We start from the raw sequence: 16,655 nt of genomic DNA, 5'->3' as shown, positions 1-16,655 counted from the left end.
GATATAATGTATATTCACCAACTTACTGTGGTATTCACTTCATGATGTAAGGCAAATCTAACACTATGGTGGTGATAATACTGGAATTTATAAACGCACGGTATACCTTGCACAATATTATATGTCAATTATAATTAAAAACTTTCTTTAAAAAAAGGATCACCTGAGAATTCATAATGCAAAATGCTGGGTGGCCTAATCCTCTCCTTTATTCACTTAAGACTGCTCCAGAAGCAAAATTACTAGGGAATAACCTGATCAATTTAAGAAACCTATCTGGATAACTCAGGCAAGAATAAAACTGTTACTCAGCAACAATTTTACTTTTGAGGATAGGAATGGAAGTACCCTGAGAACAGCTGGGTAGAACTGCTCACTTGGTTCCCAAGTGTGGCTGTAGGTTGGGCCTCACCTGTTGCCTGGATTTTCTGGTCAGGCCCAAGAGGTGGTTGGGACCGGATACCTTATTTGGTACTACATGGGGCTATGAGTTAGCTTCCCTGCCCTTGCAGAGCAGCAGGACAGCAGCCAGGACCCACATGGGTTGTTTGGGAAGCTGAATCAGTCAAGTGTGCACTGAGATCCCTGAAGCCACCGGTTTTGCTCTGCAGATGGGAAAGCCATGGGCTATGCTCTCAGTTCAAGTCCCACTGCAGGCAGAGCTACTGGATGGGCTACACAGCATCCTATGTACTCTGGTGAGGTTCCCAGGTCAAGTACGTTGAAGACTATACTAAGCAATCACCAGGGTTATTAGTTTCTCTGCCTGTGCAGTGGGAGAAGCAGCTCTAAGGCTAGTACAGGTCTTTTGTTTGTTATCTTTCATTTTTTCAAAACTGAAGTATAATTGATGTTATCCCCTTACTGATTACAACAGCCCCTTTCCAAAAGTGGTAACTGCTGGGTCAAACAAGAAACAGAAAAAATACCACAATTAAAAAACTATTTTTTTAATGCCTTTTTGTTTTTATTCTTGGCTGTGCTGTGTCTCTGTTGATGCACGCAGGCTTTCTCTACTTGTGGCGAGCAGTGGCTACTCTTCGTGGCAGTGTGCAGGCTTCTCACTGCAGAGGCTTCTCTTGTTGTGGAGCACAGGCTCTAGGTATGTGAGCTCAGTAGTTGGGGCACACAGGCTTAGTTGCTCCACGGCATGTGAAATCTTCCCGGACCAGGGATTGAACCTGTGTCCCCTGTGCTGGCAGGTGGATTCCTATCCACTGCACCACCAGGGAAGTCCTAAAATAGTATTCTTTAGCAAATCATGTCATCTAGCCTGAACTCTACATTGTATCAATGTGCAATCAGGTCTCTCCTACCTCAGTCTCTGCCCTTTCCTTTATCACAATCATATGCTCACCTGCTTCTCACTGGAAGAGCATCATGGCCCATGACCACAGTTCCAGGTTACAGATCAATCCTCTAATGTGTCACACCTGATGGCAAGTATGTTGAGGCTGGGGCGCCAAAATGCTATCTCTGTACTTTTTCTAGAATTTATAAACCATGTGGTCCTTCATTCACACATAATGGAAACAACACCCCAGAGCAGTTCTGCCTTCCTCAGAAACACAAACTAAGGAAAATAACAAGTTTTACTGATTCTGAGACTAAAATGTTTTGAACAGAAACTGTGGGAAGCAAAGGGTTATTACACAGCAGGAATAAGTACAACAGGCGACAGAACTATTTTAGTCTTTCTGGTCAAGTGGTAATTTCAGCACAAATATAAGCAGTTTACTGAGAGATATCATAGCATTAAATAAACAATCATATGAGAGGCTTTTGTAGGACAAGTCTGATTTTGTGTTGGCAACAGTACTATAGATATTACTTATTCTTATAAGAGTCTAGCAAGAAAAGCTCTACCATGATTGAGGTCATTGACACTGGCATTGGTCCTACTATACTGTATTAGGCAGAAATAGTTTAGGTTTTATAATTGTATCACACAACTGACTAAAACAAAATGTAATTGCATTCTCATCTTGTAACCCAGCAGGGATTCTTTGGTGGCTTCAGTGGTAAACAATCTGCCTGCAATGGGTTCAATCCCTGGGTTGGGAAGACCCTCTGGAGAAGGAAATGGCATCCTACTCCAGTATTCTTGCCTGAAGAATTCCATGGACAGAGGAGCCTGGAGGGCTACTGCCCATGGGGTCACAGAGAGTTGTATACGACTTAGCAACTAAACAACAAACTAGACCTTTCTGGGACAGACCCCCCTGCCTGTCTTCTGAATGCCTCTTATTTGCAGAATAACTTGAGCCTCCTAGGCCTTCCCCAAGTTTCAAACAATAAATTTAATCGGAGAAGTGAGAAAACACAGAAACAAAGGAAAACGGTCAAGCAAAACAAAATAATGATAGCTCAGCCATTAAACGATGTCAAGGACCTTTAGTTTCCCCTCAAGAGCTTTGAGCCATATCCTTTGAACTGTTCTGCAGATAATGAAACCCTCACTAGGTGGAAAAACTATAGGCTATCCACAAGCATGTAATCCCCATGTGGGCTGGAACCACAAGGTTGATGATGCTGACTCCTGATTACCTCACCAGCAACCAATCAGAAGAATGCCCATAAACTGAACATATACCCTGCAACCCTCTTCCTGTCTTTTAAAATCTTTCCCTGAAAGTCATTAGGGAGTTTGGGCTTTTTGAGCATTAGCTGCCTGGACTCTTTGCTTTGTGCCCTGGAATAAACAATGTACCTTCCTTCACCACAGACCAGTGTCAGTAGATTGGTTTTATTGGGCGTGTGAGTGGATCCAAATTTGATTTGGTAACAAATAAAAGGCCCTCTGAAGAATTTATATACTATATACATGTTTTTGTTTCTACGTATTATTTTCTATAAATTTCAATCTCACTGAATTCCTCTTCAAGACTTTGAAACAGCTATAGTTAGTATACAGGTGAAAATCTACATAAAACTGAGTCAATTGAGTAAAATCACCTCTTAACCTTCAAGGAAACTTGACTACATTCACTAATATGTCTTCCTGAAGGCTGAGACTCATTAAGTCAGCGCAGCTCAAACCATAGTAGAGTCCCAGCAGAACCTGAACTGTGCAGCCAGTGCATCATTTTGGTTTAGGAACACAAGAGAAATTCTAGTTTCTGTTCATGGAATCATCCTCTCCCCATCTCAAATCCTTCCCTAACTGCTCATGGTGCTCAAGATCCGTCTCTTCTCTGGCCCGTGACCCACCCTGACCCACAGCCCAGGGTGACTGGACAAAGAAGCTGACAGCCACCACAGCGATAAAACCATAATCCAGATCTGGAATTACATCTGCTGGTGGGGTGAAACTAACCCACATTATCCCCATACCCTTTTCTCAACATACCTAACTAGCTACATTAAAGTGAAGTACTGCATCGGCCCTTGTTTAAACTGAAGGACTGCTGGGCCAGACTTTTTTTCACTGTAGTAAAATACATATAACTTAAAACTACCATTTTAACAATTTTAAAATGTACAATTCTGTGGCACTTGGTACATTTACAATGTAGTTAACTAGTACCACTATCTAGTTCCAGAACATTTTCATTATCTCAAAGGAAATCCTATACCCATTAGCAGTTAATCTCTGTTCTCCCCATTCCCAGTCTCTGGTAACCCCTATTTTAACCATTTACCAGAGCAATTAATAGTTTGGGCTAATACAGCTAATACTGTATAATCAAAGCAGCCTATGCTCACAGCAGTTTCCTTATGCTGTTTAAATTAGGGTGACTTTAGTTCAACTGAACTTTTTAAATGAAGCAAATCTATGCTTTAGATTACTATGGAACAATGTTCTACACTAAAAATTTTCTTCTAGAAAGAGAATATCACTGATAACTACTAAGAAGCAGTTACCCAGCAACCTATCCTTGCAGAGAACAATGTAAAAACATTAAATATAATTATTGACCCCATTTAGTCATTCTTACCCTCATCTCTCAGTTCACTCCTAGAAAACATACTGTTTAGATAATCAACTCACTAAGATGCTGCTAAGTCTCATGCCAGCTACAACTGCAAATAATTTTTATTTGATAGGGTAATCCCTCAGCAGGAAGGTAGGGATTTTAAAAGGCAGCTAATATTCTGTAACTCACTTCTACAGATTTATTATCAAATGTTTCATGGGATTTGGCTATGGAATGGAATTTCAGTATTAAAAAAATAAACTCAAAGCTACCATTTCTTTTTTTAAAATATTTATTTATTTGGCTGTGTCAGGTCTTACTTGCGGCATGTGGGATCTAGTATCCTGACCAGGGACTGAACCCAGGCATTGGGAGCATTGAGTCTTAGCCACTGGACTACCAGGGCAGTCCCCAAGCTACTATTTCTTAAAAGGGCAGCTGTAGAACCTGCTCCTTCATGTTCTCCTAAAAGCTGAAAGATCACGAAGGCAAGACTGTTGTTAAGGCTAAGGAAAGAGGGTGTGTCACCAAAGCGTACACAGTGGTGAAACCCAAGTAAACTGTCAGAAACATTACTGACAGCAACAGAAGAGGACCGACATACCAGTGCACAAATCAGCAAGGTCCCGCCTACCACCCCAATTACATCTGAAGAATCTACTTGTTACTTTGGTGGGGAGAAAGCATTACAAAGAATTCATATGTAAAGTCAATACTACTTAAAGCACATATAAATTAAAGAAGCCCTGTCAACCATCCACAGGTTTGTCTCCTAAAATCTTAGGCACAAAATAATCTGTAACACTGACATCCATCTTAATTTTCAGAGGGCAAGGGAAGGAGACAACTATTACACAAACTCACAAGTTACCTTTTAAAATTAAGACATCTCAATTTTACAACAAATGTAGAAAAGTATTTATAGAAGAGGGGAAAAAAAAAGCTTCATTTATTGTAAAGTCAGGTAAACTTATGTATACAGCACAGTACCATACATTTACAGAAGTTCATTCACAGGTTACCTTCAACATAATTTACTGGGTTCCATAAGGGTCTAAAATGCTTCTAGATTGAATTTAAAATTTCTAGACCTAGAAGGCTAAAGGGACATTAGTCCACTGCTGTCAAAATGCAATGAGAACTGTTAATGTATGCTTAATTCCATCAAAACTTTCTATTCAACAGCTCTTAAAACTTTTTTAAACCCCTGCATCATTCCTAAAAGGATTAAGGCAAACTGCTTTTTTGTTAAAATTCAAAATAAAGCTTTTTCAAAAGATCTAAATGGAACTTCTATACACAAGTTTGTTTAAAACTCTCAGAATTAAGAGATTGGCTATTGCCAACTATAGATTTCATAGTTACCCAAGATACATAAAACATATTCTCCCTTCTACTAAAGATGAAAATAAAATGCCCGCATCAGTTTTCTATTATTAAAAAACTATGAACCTGGTAACAGATGTGTTATAGTATAGTCTCTCAATACCATGCTTAGTCCTTACATTTTACTTGCCTATGTATAAGATACGTTTTGTTCCTTAAAAAAAAAAAAAACCAGATCCAGTGGGAGAAAGAATGTTTAATAAATGGCGTTGAAACAAATAGCTATTTGTTTGGAATAAAAATAAAATTAGATCCTTATACCTTGTACCATGTAGAAAAATACATATATTACTGATGGATTTCAGAGTAAAAAATAAAAATGCAAGTACCCAAAATTCTACATACAAATTTAGGGAGTTCACAGACTCCCTAAAGCCCATCCATGGATCTCAGATTATCTATAAGAGGAACAGTTAATTATACCTTCTATTAAAATTTCAATGCCAAATACCAGATGTGTTTTCAGGATCAAGTCACATGCAACAAATGAAGATGAACACGTTAACTCATTGCTGTAACTTTATAAAACTGCCAAACGGGAACTAGAAACAGAGGCATGTCAATACAAATGGACAATGACTTAAGGAAAAAAATACACCAATTTAAATAAGTTTGAGTGCATACTGTACAAGTGTATCCATGTCTGTTAGCTTTTCAGAAATATAAAATCAGCTAAATCTGTAGTACTTAAAATTTAACATATGCAATGTTATTCTCAAACTTGATTAAAATACTTAATAAATACATGTTTAATATGAATAACTGCAACATACTTAAACATCTAATAGGAATTCTATAATATTAAAATGCAATACTTTCACCTGCATTAATCTCATACACAATGGAAAAATACTTGCAGATAATTAGCATAAGAATGCAAATATATTTTCACTGTGGAAGAAAAATAAGATTAGAAATCATGTATTTGTATAATCTACAAGAAAGCTGTAGATAGTCTACATTATGATATTCTATGTTAAAATGAAAGCAATATTTAAGTTTACAACAAATTTACTCAAGGCAAAATATTTATTACAGAACAGAATCTTAAATCAAAGCAAGGCAACATTAGATTAACCATTTTAGTTTCTTTTTTAAATGAAGTGTAGCTTTAAAATTGTAATAAAGGTAAATCATAAATTCTAACATGCTTGTCTCTTCTTATAAATGGGATGATGTAGAAAAGCAAAGCTTCAATGTATAGGGATTGGAACCATCTGTAAAATTAAAAAACACAGTTAACAGTTTCCTTCATCAAACTTTCATGATAAAATTGAATTAGCAGAGTAAATTATTTCATTTTTTTATAGTATTTGAAGAAGGAAAATTTCTATGTAAGGTAAGGAGAAGATTACTTTCATTCATACCTACTAGCAGGTGAGCTAAATGAAGGCTGGAATATTGTCCATTTTACATTCCTGTAGTTCTAAACATCATTTGACACACAGGATGCACTCATAAATGGTTTTTGTTTTTTTTTTTTTTAGTGAATTAATCATTATAGATAAACAGTATCAGGATTAGGCTTATCTAAGTCCATTTGCAAAACTCACTTTGCAGAAAATATCACCAATGGTAATCACTCTAAAAAAGTTAATTCAAATATAGTTTGAGAAATGGAATAAGATTGGAATGTAAAAGAAATGAGCTGAAAAGTTCTAAGGGAGTTAAGTATTAAATCTGATCAACAAGGCATATAAATTTTTAAACTGCTAAAGAAAAGAAGGGGGGGTATAATACACAAAAATACTTCTTTAACTTTTCAGAACAAGCAGAGATAGTTCTTCGTCAACTGATTATGCAAAGAAATATAAAATTCCTATAAAAGTACATACATCAGCAAGTATTAGCAAGACACTGCAGAAGATTAAAAAAAAACAGAACTGTACCTGTCTTCAAGGAGTTTACTATTAATATACTATATTTTTATTATATCTCAAATATACATATAAAGTCTTTTAAAATCTTTCATCAAAAATTTAGCCTGACTCACTATTTATTTTTGTGACTAAGGTAAAATGAGAGGAGGTATTCCTACTTATTAATTTTTTACTGAGAAAATTTTCAATCATGAAAAAATATATGGCTCAGTATAATGAACAACCACAAAGCTTCATTAACTGTCAACATGTGGCAGGCTTACTTCATCTACCTACTCTCCATACGCTTTTGGGGTGCTGGAATATTTTAAAGCAAATCCTAGATATGTTACTCCATCCATAAATACTTCAGTGTGTAATTTTCTTCCCCCCACTACCATTCATCATCACTCCTAATAAAACTGGTATTAATTATTCTATTATTTATTTAGAAAGATAACATTTTAACACCCTATAGAGCGAGGAGCTAAGCAAATTATACAGCATAAAGCTTCAAAAGTTAAATACTTGTATATTCTTTGCACTATAAAAAAGAGGCCATTTACCATCATAAAGAGAGCGACACTTCATTTGATACAAATTAAAATAATGTGGGATACCATTTTTCATCTATCATTTTGGTAAAAATCCAAAGTCTGACAACACTCAGCATTGGTAAGAGTGTTGGGCAGCAGGCATTTTCATACACCACAGGTAGTAAACTCGTGTAACCTTTTCCAAGGACAATCTAGCAACATTTACCAAAATATAAACCTTTATGCTCTCTACAAGAAAAATGCCCTACAAATATAAAACATGCAACTATTAGGATGTTTATTATAGTAACAGAAAAAAACAATTAGAAACAAACAGTATTCATCACAGGGGAAATGGGTAAATCAAGTAAATTGTGGTACATCACTACTAAAAACAGTTACTCTGTGGTGAAAATAAAGGGGGGGGAGGTAGTTTTACAGGTGCTGATACAGGAACAGTTCCAAGACATATTAAGTGAAAATAGCAAGGCACATAATAGTATGTATAGAAGACCCATTTTGTGTAAGTTTTAAAAAGGTAGATGTATATACTGGGGAGGAGGAATAAAAGGAAAAGACAGAAAGATTAGGAGTTATAGAAAGCTTTAACTTTCATTTTGTACCAGTATGTACCATTTGAGTTTTTTAACTGTATATATTTATTGCTTTCTTCTAAAAAGATCAACAGGATTTATGCAAGTCAGTCTCCAAGCGGGCCCCAACGCTCTGTACCTCCTTGCATTCACAGCCCTATATAGCCTCCGCCTACACTGTATCACAGTTGGTCGGTGTGACCACCAGATTACAGCATAAGTGATATCATGGCACTTCCAGTAATAGGTTACGAAAGGCACTGTGCCTTCTGTTTTGTTGGTCTTTTGCTTTCATCTCTCTTTCACTCCTTCAAAAAAGGCAAAAGAGCTACCATGAAATGGCCAACGTGGTTTGACTGTCCCTACAAAGAAACACACGAGTGAGCATGCAACTGGATTATCCAGTCCCCAGTCATAAGACTTAAAATGATTGCAGCCTTACGAGACCAGAGCCAGACCCACACAGCTATTGATCTTCAGAAACAGTAAGATAAATAAAGATTTGCTGTTTTAAGCTGCTAAATGTTGTGATAATCTGTTACATAGCAAAAGGTCACTAATATAAGAATTATGAGGGGTTGTGGAATTTATATGCCTTTCTAAAATTCGAACTTCTATATTATACTATATTAAAAAAATAAGAAATGCTATCTTTAAATGATCATCAATGTTCGGACAGTAACTCCCACTGAATAACTATGACACAATTTTACTTACTTGGAACTCTTATCTGATAGTGATTTAGTGCTGTGAGGGCTTCTACTGCATCAGTTTTGCATTCCCATTCTAAAAGCCCAGAAAGTGTTTTGGCAGAAGCTAAAACAAAACAAAGAAACACAAATCCACTTGTTATTTGCTTATCATCAAATTAACCAGGAAACTTAAAAAGAGGGAATGTACACTTACGTTTTGCATCAAACACTTTATATTTGATGAATGTAAGAACTTCATGGTCATTACACAACTGTCAAAGAAATGTAAAACTCCATTAAAAAAGGCCCAAATAATATTCCTACCTTTTTTGCCCCCTCCCCCAGAAAGTAAACTTTACGGTAGCATTTAAAGTTTTGAGTATGGCATGAATGAATTAAACCAAATGTTTTTAGATTAATAAGCTACATGAGAAAATCAATAAAAATGGTGATATCCTATAAACTACGTACATAATTTTAGTGCTATACAATAAAGCCAAGACCGAAACATATATTCTCACAGCTGACCAAGGTTTAATTGAGTACCTAAGGTGGGTAGTGGTGTTCTGGAAAAATCAATTCTTTTCTGAAGCATTTCTGCAGTTAGGGGAAAATGCAGGGATATATACAGTTCTGTTATGGGTGAGATTTAAGGACATGGTAAAAGAACTTTATAAATGCAGGACTAAGCATACCTCATTCTAATTCCAATTCTCAAAAATACTGAGCCACAAAACAACAGAAGACCAATGAAGGATGGAGGCCAGAAAAGTATAATGGTCAAAGAATGAACTGTATTAAGTACCAAATAAGTAAAAAAAAAAAAAAAAAAAAAAACCCAATAATATCAAAAGCAGAAGATGAACAGTGAGAGACTTTAAAATGATGTTAAAACATCACATATTTTAAAATAAGAAACAGGAACATTTTACACAATGTACATTTCAGTGCCTACCTTTGTGAAGGTCTCTTCCGTGACACACAATGGAACATTATAGTAGTGCAGCACACAGGAGGGTGGTTGGATGATATTCTTGGATGCTTGGCCAGCACTTGTAAAACGATTATTTTTGCTCATTGCAAAATCCTTGTAGCTACTTGTACCATCCTCCAGCTCAAATATTTGACTTGGAACAACTGAATGTTGTTTAGACACACTAAAAATTAGAAATCAAAGAGGTATAGAACATACCTTTGTTAGATAAAAGCAGCAAGTTGGCAGTCTCAAACTGTTAACATATATGCCTGCACTGATCCTAATAAAAAAGGCATATGCAGCTATTTAAATACAATTTAAATATTTACTATTCACTATTTTAAACATTTATTTAATATTTATATTTAGTTTGAGTTATAATCAATTGCTCTTACACTTAGAAAAACCTACTGAATATTTCATACTAGAAAACAAATAAAAAATTGCTCATTTTAACATTTTGCTTTGATTATAAAACTGTGTATAAGTAATATACACAATATAAATTATATGATCTGAAGTGTTTAAAATGACACCATTATAGCTGCTGGTTTCAAATGTGCCCTCAGTTACATTAAAATATTCTGAAATGGAAATTAATGTCTCCAATAAAAAGGATAAATGTTTTTTAAATTTACCACTTAAGATAAATAATTACCAAACATTAAGTCTTTTTCCAAACAATTTGACATTGTTAAGATGTGTGACAGCTCTTTCTACAGCATACTCATCGCCCATTTCTACCAGTGCTGTACCAGGAATGGTCTTCATAAATTTTACCTGTAAGTACAAAATTCCCAAAAGGTGAACATTTAATTCCCTTTAACAGTAACAGAATTTCTAAAGACATTGTAAGTGGTTGATGTCAAGTAAAGAATACCTGGAATCTTAACTTTATTCTGCTCTTCTATTAGACACTCTTAACTCTTATCAAAATGCAATAGTTTAAAACAGAAGACTGCAATTCTATTGTATAACACCCTAAAGAAGAGCACAAGCTTACCCTGACTCTGTTATTTATTAACCGTGTGATGTAGGGCAATTCACTTCTCTGAGCCACAGATTTCCTTCTAAAATGGAGATAATGATAACATTTGGCAGAACTCATCAATATTTATTAATCCAATAAATATTTATTAAGTACCTAATATGTTTTAATAATTATGCACTGTACTATGTACTGGGGATTTAATGGCAAACATAACAGACATGGTCTTTTTTGAAATGTTTAAGTAAATAATAATTACCAACTATTCAGCGTGCTGTTTATTGCCTTAGTAACAAACAAGCAACAAACAAGATACTATATGAGAAATAATACAAAATGACCTTGAGATAGCATTTCCAGTGGGAAGGCTCGGGCAAGGTAGGAGCAGTTTAAAAAATAGGAAATACACGTTTTCATGACATCGTTGAGAGAAGCCATATTTGTCCTCTTAAATTATTCCAGTTTTAGTATATAATGCTATAAGGGTTAGACGGGATACAGTATGACTATCTTTCAGCATAGTGCCTATGCCTTGGAAAGTCCTTAAATATCTATTAAGTATTACTAATGTTAATAACGTATTAAACACAGTTCTAACCTGTTAACCTCAAGGAACAGTGAGAGTACTTACATAACAAATTGTAATGTAGCATTTATATCTATCACTGCAATTATCAATTTTAATAGGTTATCCTAGTATTTTTATACTACACCTGTACTTGAACAAAACTCAGTTGTAGTGGGACTTTTCAGTTTTATTTGAAATCAATTGCCTTCCTGCGGGCAAAATTTCTCTCCCTTGATTTAATCCAATAACATTTTTACAAATGTAATAGTGACCAAATATGTATGTGAAGTATGTAGTCCAACTGATAAATCTCAAAAAAAAAAAAGAAACTGACCATAAATAGATCTTTAAAGGACTATGATGACTTAAAATGTATCATTTAAAATTTTTTATTTTTTGAGATGTGGAGAGACCAGAATTGTTCAAATAACATACAAAAATTTTGTTTTTATTAGAAAGTGATTTGGATTTCTAAATGAGACAACAGTTCACGACACAAAAAACAACGCTCTAAAAATGTTGATTGAATTGCCTGATTCCAGTTGTCTACAAATGTGAAAAGCACAAACAGAAAAGTAACACTATGTAAAGAAGGTTAACATACACATTAAAGCATATCAGTTATAAATTATGCAGTTTCTGGACCTTAACAGATGATGTGTAAGATAAATGTGTATATGAAAAACTCTGAACTACTTTTCTCAATGCTGCTGAATCTGTTCCATGCATTCTTGGCTAGTTATACAAGGAGAAATATTCCTTATGTTATCCCCTAAACCAAATACGGACTTTCTTTTTTCTTTTTCTCTTTCACATGGTCAAATAGGTAGTGGAAACTTTTTTTCAGAGATGTTCCAAGTTGCTGTCTCAGATCAAGGAGGCTTTAGAATTAATGAACTAAGAACTCAAGAGTAGCAATTCCATGCCCCCGCCCCGCCACACACACTTATGACTCACACACTGTACTTTCTTTTATTGCTGTGAAAACAATACTAAAATCACTTAAAACAACAGGAAAAAACAACATACTACAGTACTAAAACTCAAATTAGCAAATGTATCCAACAAGTGGTAAGAAGACTACCAATCATTTCCCCAGTTAAATTTTCCATGATTCTTTCAAAAAAGTTTAGAACATAGTTTGTGACAGGGACTTTTCTAAGTGTGAGATATCAATAAAACATCACAGATCTGGGGAAAGCATAGAGTTATCTGGTGAAAATAAAGTTCAATGAAGTTTTAAAGATCTTCAAAATATGTGAAATTTAAATGTTTCACCACTTTTTGAGTGTAAAGCCTCCAGACAGAAAGTTTTGGACACAGTCTATCAAAGTGGGTCAGTTTTAAATACTGATGTGAGGTAAAAGCATGTTGTCCCTGCAGAATATACTAGAACTCTAGCATTTGGGAGGCAGATGTATCAATTTAGAACTCTCCTAAAATTCATAGACAGCCAAGTCCTGAGACATGTTTACGTAGACCAAGCTCCAAGAAAGTAACTGCTCTTTCAAAATTCCACAGTTCAATATGTTAAATACGAGAATATATTTAAAGTAATTTTATAGGCATAAAGCCTATAATATGATAGTAATTGATTAAACTACTTACCATTTTAGACTTCTATTTCTATTACTAATTTACTCTGCTATTCAGCAGAAACTAATACAACATTGTAAAGCAACTATACTTCAATAAAAATAGAAAAATATTTTTACTACCAACAATCTACTCTGATCACTAACCAACAGAAAACAATTTCTAAATTTCTACCTAATGAATTTTTAACTTATGTGGATCACTACTGAAAGAACCTGCATGTTCTTAAATACGAGAAAACACATATATCTGGCAGCCTTTTCAGATTTTCCTATTATATGTCCTAGCAAAAGAAGTTAATATAAAATGAACCTTTAAAAAATAATTTCTTAAAAAAATGAAACTTACCTTTTCAATATTTCCATATAAGCAGAATAGGTTGAAGACTCTTGAACAATTCATTTTTAGTTGATGTAATCCACTAACCATTACAACTGAACCAGAGGGATTTCCCCCATGCATGTAAGAGGAAGAGGCCTGTGGTAATGGATAGGCAACAAGCTCAGGTGTATCTCGAGAGCCCATTCTGTAACGACTCGGTAAAGGTAATAATGGACCATGGGATCCTATTAAAAACAAAACAAAATAAAACTTTAGCAGACACACTTCACCATACACAAAAACAAACTCTTATTAGCTAGGTTGATGCATATCCAAGGAAAACTCAAATGTATGAATATTCAAATATAACCTGTGGGAATTAACAAAAATCTGTATTTATTTGCACCAGATCCAATATACACTGACCTGCACACACCTGCATACACCAGGATTTAAGTTCTTATTTTTAAAAAGTGATTTTAACAAAAATCAGGCTATGGATGGATGAAAAAGATCAGGCTATGGATGGACGAAAAGGAATCAGTGTAAAACTTTGGGCCACTATATATAAATCATACATCAAACTCAAAAAAACCTGCCAACATCTTTTGGAGGATGGAATAATACAATAAAATCTTCAGTGAAATCTATATACAGATAACACCTTTAGTTCCACTAAGAAGTTGTCCCCTTGAATATATTTTACTATTAATGTACTTTCAGGCTAGAATTGTATTCTCCTGATTATAATTTAGGAAATAAAAAGCCTAGATTTAGTTAATAACCACCCATAAACACACTCAGAGGTAATCATTATTCAGCAACTTCCATTTTTTGAAACATCAAGAATCCAAAAGAAGATAATGCTTGGAAAAAAAAAAAGATAATGCTTGAATATCTGAATCTGCTGTCACAGAAACACACAAAACCATGTCTCTCATTCTGAGAATCTTTACTAAGAATCAACTAGCTAACTCTAGAGTGACTAGCTAACTCTAGAGTACTCTAGCTCTAAGTAACTTCAATTTACTCAGTTTTCCCATCCATAAAAGATTAGAAGCAACAGGAAAAACAAAGAGTGAATGGAATAGATGGGAATGAAGGAGTTCAGAGAAACTGATACTAAAAGTTGGCAGAGGGCACATTTACAGCAGGAAGAAGAGAGGCATAAGAACTGAGAACAAGCAACTAAGACGGAGAGATGTAACTCAAAAATGTAAACCCACACATCTTAGTGCTCCTGAAGTGAAGTCAAGTGTTAGTCACTCAGTCGTGCCCGACTCTTTGCAACCCCATGGACTGCAGCCCACCCCTGTCCATGGGATTTTCCAGGCAAGATATTGGAGTGGGTAGCCATTTCCTTCTCCAGGGGATCTTCCCGATCCAGGGATTGAACCTGGGTCTCCTGCACTGCAGGCAGATTCTCTACCAACTGGGCTGAGTCAGTGATTACAGAAGCATACTCTGGGGTGCATATAAAGATTTTCCTACTGTGCAAGAAACCAATCCAAAAACCCAAGTCCTTCCCTCATTTTTCAAGAAATAAAGAATATGTAATGCTACTGGCTTTCACTTTTATGTAAGACTAAGGAACACTAGTCATGTAGAGCGAGTTACTAAGAACTACTATATTTTGGTATCATAGCACATTATTACAGCTTATGTGGATTCAATATTCAATATTCTAAATATAGCTGCCATTCATAACAACACAGAAATACTATCACTGAGCACATGTAAATATACTGTGAATTCCTACAATTTTATGGAGGCATGCTGCTACTGCTAAGTCACTTCAGTCGTGTCCAACTCTGTGCGACCGCAGAGATGGCAGCCCACCAGACTACCCCGTCCCTGAGATTCTCCAGGCAAGAACACTGGAGTGGGTTGCCATTTCCTTCTCCAATGCATGAAAGTGAAAAGTGAAAGTGAAGCCGCTCAGTCGTGTCCGACTCTAGCAACCTCATGGACTGCAGCCTACCAGGCTCCTCCATCCATGGGATTTTCCAGGCAAAAGCACTGGAGTGGGTGCCATTGCCTTCTCCGTTATGGAGGCATACTTTATCAATATATCATCATCAGTGTTGCCTTAAATTGGTCAAGGTTTTCAACTGCTCTTATTGTCGATAATCTAGTTTATCAAAACAATCAATATAGCTCATGGTGTGTTACTTGTTAAGTAATTATCTGTATTTCAGCCTCTAATTTAGACTATTATATATACAGTGGCATTAAATATCAATTATTCTTACCCCTACTGCAAAAATGCACATATATATTATACTCCACCCAGCCCTTCCCCTAATACTACCATTTGCTTGTACAGTAATGACACTACACTATTATAACTAAATTTTTTCACAGACAGTGGGAAAATGTACATTAGATGGCTAATGGAAATTTCCACTCTGCTGAAGTTGACCAAGGTCCAAAAACTCTAGATCTAATGTCACAGGTAACAATTTCAGTGCAAAAGATTATCTGATGTTTGTAATGACACTAAGCCATCAGGATTAAATTATGCTATATACACTATTTAAATCATTACCTATATCAAGAAGATTAAAAACAAGTCTCTTAAAAGCTTTCTAAATAACTCATGCAAAAAGTATTGCTGCTTCTGTTTTTAAAAAATTCATTTATATGGGAAAATGCTACATAAATGGCATTTTGAACACTTTGAAGGCCTTCCCCATCTTCAACACTTTAAAATCTGTACATTATTTTTTGCCACTTTTCAAGTACGAGGGCTTCTATCAGTTCATCTCACATGGCTAGACTTTCAAATAAAGATAAAGAATTCTTAAAGCACAGATTTATACTGCTATAATACACTAGTGAACAAGTTTCATCTGTTAAATAAACCTTTCCTTTATTTTTTCACATACTATTATAAAGGAAAAGTCATCTATGATATGACACCAAAATGCAAATGAACCTGCTTTGCTGAACTGCTGATCTGAAGGAACAGTTATGATTTGAAGCATTTGTAAAAAAGGCTCAATATCACGAGCACTGACTCCCATCTTTGCTTTTACCCCAGTTTCTTTATGCTACTTCTCTCTTCAATCTTGATTCGTCATTATCTCCTATCCCCTCTCCTGCTTACTTCCCTAGGAAAATAGAGCGAACTCTCCTCTGAGACAAATGTTTCAATAAACATAGCTCAGAGCAGGTGCCCCTACACAAACCCACCACAACCATCCTTCTTCAGCAGGACTCT

General features: G+C 35.4%; 1 protein-coding gene across 4 annotated transcripts in view; it reads right to left on the bottom strand.

Moving 5' to 3' along the window:
- Positions 1-4,835: 4,835 nt before the first annotated feature.
- HNRNPLL (heterogeneous nuclear ribonucleoprotein L like) overlaps positions 4,836-16,655 on the bottom strand; it is a 38,221-nt gene continuing 26,401 nt past the window's right edge. For 2 of the 4 annotated variants that reach the window (XM_086327396.1, XM_086327392.1), the window contains 6 exons: positions 13,460-13,677; positions 10,618-10,739; positions 9,939-10,140; positions 9,198-9,255; positions 9,009-9,107; positions 4,836-6,520 (listed from right to left, as the gene is read on the bottom strand). In XM_086327396.1, the coding sequence (XP_086183522.1) occupies positions 6,465-6,520; positions 9,009-9,107; positions 9,198-9,255; positions 9,939-10,140; positions 10,618-10,739; positions 13,460-13,677 (755 nt within the window). In that variant the 3' untranslated portion in view covers positions 4,836-6,464. Of the gene's footprint in view, positions 6,521-7,972; positions 8,654-9,008; positions 9,108-9,197; positions 9,256-9,938; positions 10,141-10,617; positions 10,740-13,459; positions 13,678-16,655 lie in introns of those variants that run through there. The other 2 variants (XM_086327393.1, XM_086327394.1) reach the window with 1 other exon arrangement.

The sequence above is a fragment of the Bos grunniens genome, chromosome 11, assembly GCF_055505025.1.
Source record: "Bos grunniens cultivar Pamir isolate PY7600 chromosome 11, Bosgru_T2T1.0, whole genome shotgun sequence".
NCBI classification, from domain to species: Eukaryota; Metazoa; Chordata; class Mammalia; order Artiodactyla; family Bovidae; genus Bos; species Bos grunniens.
The sequence above is the reverse complement of the archived record's forward strand: the minus strand, read 5'-3'. Positions and strand labels throughout refer to the sequence as shown.